Raw genomic sequence first — 10,393 nt, 5'->3', positions numbered from 1 at the left:
AAATTCTTTTTTTTCCTCATAAATTGATCGTGCGCCTTATGGTCCGATGCGCCTTATGTATGGATCAAGTGCGGTAGTGCTTTATTGCCTACACTCAAAACCAGTACCGATATACTATTATATATATATATATGGTCCGGTGCGCCTTATGGTCCGGTGCGCCTTATAGTCCGGTGCGCCTTATGTATGAACAAAAAACTACTCAAAGCAATTTATTGACAGTGCGCCTTATAGTCCGGTGCGCCTTATGGTCCGTAAAATACGGGTATATGTATTGTATACTTCATATTGTACAATCGCAGTTTTTTAGGCTACTGTTTTTTATATGAATTTATATTTTTATATTCAAACAACTCTGTTTAAAATTGATTTGCTGACTCAAGTTAGTTTGTATTAAAATATATTATTCTTATTTTCAGAGATATATACTAGCTCAATAAAGCAATATTTTTAGTTTGTTTTAGAATATTTTATTTAGCAACGTCACTTCAAATGAAGGACGAAATGGGAATGCATCATTCATCTCTTAGCTGTGAGAGACTTTCTAATTCAATTCAAAACTGTTTCGGTTTTAATCGTTCGTATCAAGCTCAAGCAGCTAAACAGACCAGTGCATCCAACTCATCTCTGTGCAATGGGAATAGTCTGAACGGGAGTACCAGTACTGGCTGTGCAGGGTCTGTACGGCAAAAACAAAACTTGAAGAGCTCCTGCGCCAGCGAGTCATGTTGTTGCAAAGGAGCAGCTGAAGACAAAGATGGTTTTTCTTACAATATATGCAGCCAGTCTGCCGAGTCACAGGTTAGTCCATAAAGCCTTGGACCGATTCTAATCTTCTTAAACATTGTAGTTTAAATGTGACCTTTTTTGTCTGATGTAAGGTTCAACAGTACATTGCACGAAATTGTTTTTTTGTAACGTTTTTGAAAATATCCATAAATTTTATTTTCCTGATTATGCTTTACCACCTAATTTATACGCTTCATTTTCACATTGTGAGCTCACAATGGCACCTTCCACCCTGGGTTTTTTTTTTCGCTGAGACTTTTCGGTCGTTTGTCCGAAATGACTTGAAAAAGATCGGTCATTTTTTTATTTATTTCGGTCATTTTTAGTCATTTTTGGTCATATATAGTCAATTGACTATAAAAACTATTAATACTACAAAAAGTGCTCAATGCTAAGCAAAAAAGCAAAGCAGAGCGAATTAAATCAAATATATATATAGTAACAACTATATTTGAGTCAATTGACTACATTATTTTTTTTGGACATTTTGCTAAAAAATCGGTCAATGACCGAAAAAAAAAACCAGCTTCCACCAGCATAAAAATCGCTGAATTGCCATTCGAATCTACTCGTGATTTCAGCATCACACTGAAATTTCATGGTGAGTTGGCTATGTCACACTTGGAAATTATTGAATAGAAAAATCTGCGTGTCTTGATTTGCGGAAATGCATATTCGCGTGTTCAGGGTATGACAAGATATGTCTCGCTTCTGTTCTTTTGTTATCGCTTCGTTGTCATTGTAACAACATTTTGTTAACGTAGAATCAACGAGTTTTGTCAGTTGGTATGTGCTCTGCCTGAGGCTCAATCGGTAATTGTAGATCCAGCCTGCTGAACCTGTGTGATTAGTAAGATTTACCCTGCACTGGTCTATAATTATTCATAGTATATATTTGCTAGCCGGTGCGTCGCTAGTCTACCATATGTTTTGTGGTGGAACTTTATGCTGCGTGGTTACATCAACTGCAGCAGTTTGACGCGGCTTTTATTACAAATTTTTGTATAGTTATTTACTTGGTTGAATCCTCATTCTTTCATATTGGTTAAATTTGTCATCAGACGCTCGGCCAGGGCGGTGCAAACTTGCGAAAGAGTTGAGATTGAAATTTCAGTATTGACTTGCAACAACCAGGGATAATTGTACAATTTTCAACAGGGATTTTAATCACTTGGTTTTCTGTTGTGTGGTTTACATTAGCTTTGTTACCTTACCTCCATTTCTGCAATTCTCCGCCGTGCAACCTTTTTTGTATTTCAGCTGTGGTCAAAGTCGCTTTTAAGTTTTTAAATTCGTTTTTTAACTGTTTCAGTTGAGTCCCACCGTCTCCGTAACTTCAAGCTCATCTTCTTTACCGCCGACCAACCAACAAAGCTCGTTACGGTCACGTGACTACAAGTCAACGCATCACGACAATTCTGGAAAGTCTTCAGAAGCCAGGGACGCAATTGATTGTAACGGGGCTTCCAACGTTGACTGCACATCGAAAAATACAAATATTTTAAGTAATTCTGAGGGCACCTCCGTAAGGACAATTGTTATTTCAAATGATAGTACAACCAATGCAATAACGAAGCAGTCAAGTTTTACCAATAACTCCAAAGACAAGAGGCAATCAAATGTATTTAGAAATGAGTCCCAAAAAATTACGCCTTCAATTGAACAAAGAACATTATTGATAAACAATGGAAATGATTCTGTTGCCGTGGAGAATGTTAACTTAACTACTATCGTGCTTGAAGATAAATCGGAAGGTACTGGAAATCAAAGTAATTTTTATGTTTTTTGCTACCTAGTCTTGCTGTTGAATCGTTTGGGTTGTTAAAAAGCACGGATTTTAGCAGCATACAGAAACGTCTTGAATAACTGCGCTTTGCTGAAAAATTGTTTATAATCTATGAAAACACACCCCAGACAGCAAAATCTGTCATTTTTACATTGATTCAACATCATCAACAACAACAATGACGAATTTGGCTATCTGGGACGGACTTAGCTCAGATATGTTTGTGAACCGCTTGAAACTTTGGTAAAGTTTTATGAAATATAGAATACTCGTGAAGTAAATCAAGCTGATCATAGTTTTGGAAAAAACAGGCTTGAGAAAGAAAGTTTTCCATTTTAGTAAAAACTGGAAACCCTGTGGTCTGTTTTGGGTGAATTTCATCATACATGTAATAGCTTTTCTTTTCAGTTTCCTCACAAGCGGGCACCTCTATGGTTGACATCCAACATTTTAGGAAGCTCATCTCCACGGAAACGGACAGACTAAACTTGTCTATAGACAACTGGAACGCGGTTTTAGGGGACCGGAGTAGTAGATGCCCTGTAGAAGGTAACATCGCGCGCTTATTAGCTGGCGCAAAAGTTAATTTGCTAATGTTGTTTTAGACTGTAGAGGTAGATGAAGCTTTAGTGCCAGGCTTCAAAACTGTCGTCATAGAAAACATGCTTCTTGTTCAGCAAGCCATTTTTTTATCACATACAGCGCTGGCGGTTTTCATAAGTTGGTTTTTGATCACACAGGCAGTTTAGGCTTGAAGGCGTTCATTCTTGATTCAATAGCAAAGTTCTTTTGTTATCCGATTTAATAACCACTCTCTTGAATGTTATTGTTGTCGCACAATAGCAACTTTCTTCTACGTTGGTTGGTAGCCTTTTCTATCTATCAAATGATTAACCTTTTAAGTGGACATTTTTAGATTCGAGTGTAACCTTCAAATAATGTCAAAAAGCGAAATTGTAGCAGTTTCTTTGCGACAACATCAAACTGTCGACCGCTGTTGACATGTCCCACTACAGATGGCATGGCAGGGCTTCGTTTGAAAATAAACAGCTTGATTTTTCAAACTAAAACACATCTTCCGCTAATTTTCATGCACAAATCAGCCCATTAGTGCAGTTGATGTACACGCTCTCCATTATGAAACAACATATGTTACCGTGCGTCAGTATGACGTCATGTATTGTTACGCAGTGTCAACATGCATGAACGCACCGCATCGTTTCCGGTCGAAATTTATTGAATCAATATAGTTTCTGCCAGATGCAAGAACGTCATCAATGTCATGGCTTGCTGATTGATGAATTGGGCGCAAAACAATTCACTATTCTGCCAAGTGTCCATGTGTATTAAGTTCTGACGATGGTTTTCAAACCGTCCACTAAGAAAATATATACCTATACAATATGTGTTGCGGCAAACCTGATCCTGCTTCTTGAGTCTAGTAATTCTAGTTGGTTGGAGGTCACAAACTTGATTCAACTTAGAAAAACTTCATTGAATGCCAAAAGTAAAGCTTTTATAGCTGACCTTGCAAACAATTTATCAACAAATACGCAATTAGTTTGACTGTGTTTGTGTTCTTGTGGTATAACAACTTCAGCTTTCACCAAAGTTGTATTATTTGCCAAGTTAATGATTGATTGTTGCCTTTACAGTTTGCGGCGAAATTCGCACTGTGATTGGCCAAACAAGGCTTGTAATTACCGAACGCTTTGCGCAATTTTCAAAGCTGGTTGACCAAGCTGATGGCATTCGTGAACCCCCCGATGGTCGATCGGTGCTGCTGTCAGATCTGCAAGGATTTTGGGACATGATATATTTCCAGGTATGCCGGAACGAATCATGCTTTCACGCACAAATTGCTATCGATTATTGGCTTTTGAACTTTTGAAAAACAAATGTACTGCACTTTTTTCCGTTATCATCATTAGCCTATCCAAATTCGTTTTTGTCCCCACTAGTGAGGGTGGCCGATTCTTTTCTTGCAGCAATTGCCTTCATCTTCCTTCAGTCCGACTTTGTATGCCTCAATCTCATTCTTCACCTGTTCTTTCCATGTTCTTTTTGAACGTCCCCGTTTCCTCCTCCCATTTACCTTCAAAGTCAAAGCCTTTTGAAGAAGACTTCCTTCCTCTGTTTTTTGTACATGTCCATACCATCTTACTCCGTTTGCCCTGGCAAGCTGTTCAACACTCCCTCATCTCTAGCATATTATGTGATTGTTACAGTATAATACAATATATGTTTTTTTTTTGTTTTTGCTTACCTATGGAAGCCTTAGTAAAGTGATATTGTTGAAGAAAGAAGATGTTAGGACACTGCGGCGAACCGATAATATTAATTGACTTGTATAATTCTATTAGAAATATTAGCCAGGTTGTGTTGACCTCAGGAAGATCGCTCCTTCCCAACAGAAATTTTACCCATACAGAAAGTATTGCATTGGCGCACCACAGTTGGATGCATTTGTGATAATTAACTTTTTTTACCTATAAATAGCTGTCATTTTACATTGCATTAGCGTGCTTTAAAGGTTGGAGTTAGATGACCGACTCGATGTAACATTTAACGATGAAAACATGTCATAAAGTGCGCAACCCAGAGCAAATACAGAAGGCATAGTTACAATGACTTAACGCTTGAAGAAGTAATTTAGCCATTAGGGAAAGTAGCGGTTGGAATTTGAGAGCAAACAACTCACTTTAACGTTTTTAATTTTCAAAAATATTTTTCCCCTCACGTTCTTACGTTGTTGCCGCAGAAGTGTATACTGCAGTTGGCTGATCACTAATTAATTATTCATTTCCAATACCTTGGTCTTGAAGGAACTTCACGCTTCACTGCAACATTTAGCAACGTCACTGTGACGTGAACCTGGGTTTTTGTACCAAGCAGCTTTCTGTATGTTCATTGTTCAGGGGTTTGATTGCTTGGCACAATTATCACTGGTTTGATGCTACGTGTCCCTCATTATTTGCGATAGGGATACACGCTCCAATTATAACGCCTCGACAATGTATTCCAGACAGCAAAATCCGTCATTCTTACATTGTAAAAGGTGTATTCGGTGCCTCATCGATGGGACACTCAAGAATGACATGGCCAGCAGTTCTGCGTCTGCGTCACATTGGTCATAGCGACCAAAGTGCTGATATCGCGTAGTGCAGCTAGAAACTGATGCTTATCGCGGTCGCATGAAAAAACCTGAAGTGAAATTATTATTATCTTGAGGTTACTTTTGTGTAGGTGCAAGACGTGGATGGAAAGTTTGCCAGTTTAGCCAAGTTGCAATCACAGCATTGGGTACCTGACACTGCAGCAGCTCTCAACACCACTACAAAGCGCACTGTGACTTCCAAAAAGCCGAAAGGAACGCAACCTCCAAAGAAGGTAGGTTAAGGTTGTTTGTGAGCATAACTACCTCTTGTGTTCAAAAATTATTTATAAGTTATCTCGAGAAAAGCAGCTTCATTTTTTTACATTTTCCACAACAATCTAATTTCAACTTAATTTACTAACGAACCGATCTCGCTGTTATAACAGCACTTCGGCTTATTCAAATAGAGTTCTTTTGTCGTTAAAAACATTGGATGAAGAAAGCGGTCGAACCGATTTTGTTTTCTTTACCCATGTGCTAACTTCTGCAACCCACTTTCAGCGACCAGCAAAGAAGAAGTCTCCTCCTCAAGGGAAAGATGAAGATAAGAAGAGGCGGGAGGCCGCAAGGAAGAGACTTGCTGACGCGAGAAAGGCTCTTGCTCAGCGGAATCAAGTTGACCAAGATGCCAATTCCACTTCAGACTCCGCACAAACTGTTTCTCCTCCAAATTTTATCACTGACCCTAGTACTCCTGACATCCCAGAAGATAATCCTAATGATAACCAAGTGCTACGAAAGCGTCCGGACTCGATCGTTGATGTGGTTTCATGTGCGGTAGCCATGGGCCCTGTTAGTACCGACTCTCCTTCACTGTCAAGTATGTCCTCAACCAGCCTGGTTCATTGATATAGGAAAATCTTCAGCATTTTCCTATTTTGTTAAGCTTTGTTTCTGTCCAAGTTTTTTAACTTCCGAAAGTGGTTAAGGTCTCGGATTTGGTCTTGAACAAGTTTTCATTGCATATCCAACACATGCCAAGATTGTGCATTTGTAAGTTTGGAAACCTGCTGTTTTGATGTTCGACCTAAGTGGGAAGCACCTCATTTATTGATTTTGTTTCCCTCTGCAATCAGCGTGCTTCTTTGTGGAAAAAAACTCAGAATTTTTCAGAGTTTTTCTCCTGACTTTATATTTCTAAATGGTAAGATTCCCCCGCTTTTCAGTCGACCTGTTTTTGACTTCTGTTTATGTGAGCGGCTTCTTCTATATTACATCTCATCAAACTCGAAAGTCGTTTGTAAATAGCAATTCGACTAGAAGGCACTGATTTGACTCCATTGAAGCGTGAGTGCAGTATTAATAAATTGTAAGTAGCATTTTTTACTATCTGTAATTTACATTCGCTGGAACTTGTGTTAAATATTGTGTTAGTCTACCTGTTGCTTTGTTGGTTAGTGATTTTCTTATTCGCAGTTTCCCACCTCCACCGTGGCATTGCTTTCGGCCTGATGTCATCAGGAGATGTTGGAAGTGGAATATTATCTTTGTAATATCTTCCTATGTTTAAAACGTTATGACCAACTTCGAGCACTTTGAGTCTATGTATAAACATTAATTTTGTTTTGTTTAAATGTTACCTGAAACAACTAGTTATATTTTACTTGCAAATAAGAAGATTGCAACGCGGAGTTACTTTAAATTACAATTTTTTTACTAATGTGAAAATACCAACCATCCGAGCAAATGAAAATGCTTTTGGTTTTGGTTCTTGCTGTTTCGTTGGAAAAAAATTGGATAAAATCGTTTGGAAAACACTCGAGTGTATCCGTTGCAAAACCTCCACTTGACAAGGGCGCTAGCATCCATTGGTCCAAGCACTATATCTGCAGCGTTATGCGAATACGTCTGCGTTTTCACGCCATGCTTTTTAAGTGCCTGTCTTTGAGCTAGCTTTCCGCTTCATTTTTTACAAACAAATCACTTGGCAGCCCTGGCGGTTAGCACTGCAAAGAAGCAGCAGCCGATGATTGTGAGTCTCCTTCTTTCGTATTTTTCCGTTTTCTTGTGTCTTTCTGGTTCAGTCAAGCTTACTGTTGTTCGTTTTTTTGTTTGTTTTTTTATTATTCCTTTGGCACAAACTTACTTCTGACTGAGCTATCTTATGTTTCATTACTTGGCTTATGGCAAAGTATAGAACTTTCTCTTGCTTGCGTTTGTTTGACAAGAAAAATTATTGTCTTGCATTGGCTCGCCAATGCCGAGTCAATCAGTTTTATGACCGAATTGTATAATACAACCCTGTTGAATTTTATTTTGAAAACTGCGTTTTTTGTAACTTGATGTTAGGAAACGTTGTTTTTGATTTGCAGTAGTCGCACTGTGTTAGGGAAAGACCGGTGCCTCACTAGCAGCAAAGTTAAGACGTTTTGTAACTGTGTGATCAGGATGTTGTTTGTTCGATAGTTCAATTTTGTGGAACCACATGTGTTAGAAGAGGTTTGACTTGACCTGCACTTGTTACAGACCAATGCAACTGTTTATGTTTTGGAGCAATTTTTCATGTGGTAAAATGCTACAACTAACGCACCTTCGATACCTTTGCTTCAAAGATAAGGTTTTGTACTTGCAACTTAGCAGATGCACTTGTACTTGCAACTTAGCAGATGCACATTCGAGTTAATTTACATAAAATGCTTTGACGTAACTTGCTTTATTGCTGATATAAGGTTCTAGGTGTTTTGTGGCATGCAACGACAATTCTTAAAGTTTTAAACAAGAAACTTTGTCGCAGTTTGTTACAGAGCATCTTGGTTTGTCTGCACTGGCTATATTGTTAGGTCTAACTGTTTGTATTTTCCACATAGACCGTTAGTGTAATTCCTGTACATTTTCTGTTGAACCAGCAGTTGCTCAGGCTCACAAATTCCTTATTTTTGCATTGATTCAACGTGGGTTGCAAAATGATACAAAAATACTGGAATTTGTTTCTCTTGTCATCAACCAGTGTTGCAAATGTAAATTATTTCCGTATTATTACGTAGATTCATTTTCGGACGGTGTTCGGGCCTTGTGATACAATTATTATTATTCTTAGAAAAAGATTCATGATCAAATAGTTTTTCCTTTATCTTCTTTGCGATAGAACATGCTATTTTTTTCTACTTCGTATTTCACTTTACATTCTGAATTTTTATCTCCCATGAAATTGTTGATCGACTGCTATGAGAGAGATGTAACAGTCACATCGGTTCATGCTCTCGTGCAAGACCGCATCAGATCAGTGACACTTAATCACGTGGCTCACCCTGGTGGGCAACTCAATTCTTTTAACATTTAATTCAATTTTTAAGTGATAAAATATTTGTTTGATTGACCGCCCCGGTGTATTTCTTCATAACCGACAAACTTTTTGACCTGTAGCGCACTGAATGGACATGGTTTGAAGTTACTTTTCCAGAAATATTTTTCATGTGGCGAGGCGTTCCTTGCAACGTCATTATCAACATTAACCAATCAAATTGCAGCAAAGAGGCGGCCAAATACATGGGTAAAAATAAAAAAATTTCTAACCGGGGGGTGGGCTGTCGTGATTTCACGGTGGCTTCTTTCACTGTCTTGATTGTCCAAGTTGATTGGTTTTTGAAAGTTGTTGGGGAAAGTTTTTATTGACTGACGATGTTTTTATGCTTAGAATCTAAGAATGGCAGTCAGTGAAATGTTGTTTAAACAAGAATTTCGACTTTTTAAGCTGACTATGATTAGAGCAAATGCTCTGGAACTCTTTAGGTTGTAACTCTGACAGGAAATAACTTGACAATGTAAGAATTAGTAGCAACTTGTGTAGCATTTCTGTGTTTCATGGAGAATAAACGATTTGATCGAACAACTATCAACCAACTCTGCTGTTTATATCCATATCGCTAACTTCGCTCGGCCGTAGTACTGACCGCAAATGCTCGATTTGATAATCTTCGTCGCTGCCGCGGTGGCGCATTTGAATAAGCTCAAGACTGTTTCTTCAATAATAAATTGGTCATGTTTGATCAGCTGTGTTCTCCCTTATGAACTTCCTCCATTTTATTCTACCTTTCGTTTTAACAATTCAAGTTTCAGAGACAAGCGATTTTTTTTTTTTCAGTTTTCAGAGACAGTTTTGCGATGTCAGATTAGCACATAGGTTGGGTGGCACCAGCTGATGTGTTTTGTGAGGATGTAGTTGGTCACATGTTTTCCGTGCAAGCTCTCAACAATTTTCTACTCGTCAGCTTTCTAATGTGATGTGACACAAAACCGGTGTGACGTCACATTGGGTGGATGAAAGCATCATTTGATGGGCGTTTTCGGCCGCGCTCCTTTAGAAAGTGCTTCATTTTGGAAAGAATGTTTATCGACAACAAACGCGCTCTAGCTTGGGCGTGGTAAGGTTTCTAGATGGTAATGGGCGCTAATAAAGTTGGAAGCACTTTTCTGATTTTCTGCAAGCGCCTTGGCTTCATTTTTAGACTCGTAGCAACGCAAGGACAACCAAGTGACAACTCTTGTCATGACGACAATGGGTAGCTTTTTCATTCTTGAGGAATTTCACAAATATTATGTCTATGATACGTAAGGGAAGCACGCACACTGGACGCAGTTTCGTATGTACTGTATTTACATTACCATGTCACACAGCAGCCGATTTTAGGGACACTTAATCACATGTAGCCTACCCTAATTAC

At 38.6% G+C, this 10,393-nt stretch overlaps 1 protein-coding gene across 1 annotated transcript; it reads left to right on the top strand.

The window, feature by feature from the left end:
• Positions 1-492: 492 nt before the first annotated feature.
• Positions 493-9,668, top strand: LOC145765506 (uncharacterized). Its single transcript, XM_082577338.1, has 6 exons — positions 493-801; positions 2,102-2,543; positions 2,984-3,124; positions 4,231-4,400; positions 5,822-5,965; positions 6,234-9,668. The coding sequence occupies exons 1-6, from the start codon at positions 493-495 to the stop codon at positions 6,579-6,581; spliced, it is 1,554 nt and encodes a 517-aa protein (XP_082433464.1). The 3' UTR covers positions 6,582-9,668.
• Positions 9,669-10,393: the final 725 nt, after the last annotated feature.

This window comes from Aplidium turbinatum, chromosome 2, assembly GCF_918807975.1.
Source record: "Aplidium turbinatum chromosome 2, kaAplTurb1.1, whole genome shotgun sequence".
Classification (NCBI taxonomy): Eukaryota; Metazoa; Chordata; class Ascidiacea; order Aplousobranchia; family Polyclinidae; genus Aplidium; species Aplidium turbinatum.
This window is presented reverse-complemented; position numbering and strand designations above follow the sequence as displayed.

Bases quoted from the DNA above. Each gene is read 5' to 3' on its own strand.
- LOC145765506 (XM_082577338.1), top strand. From the start codon at position 493: ATGAAGGACGAAATGGGAATGCATCATTCATCTCTTAGCTGTGAGAGA. The intron at 802-2,101 runs GTTAGTCCATAA...TAACTGTTTCAG, and splicing joins GCCAGTCTGCCGAGTCACAG to TTGAGTCCCACCGTCTCCGT. The intron at 3,125-4,230 runs GTAACATCGCGC...TTGCCTTTACAG, and splicing joins TAGTAGATGCCCTGTAGAAG to TTTGCGGCGAAATTCGCACT.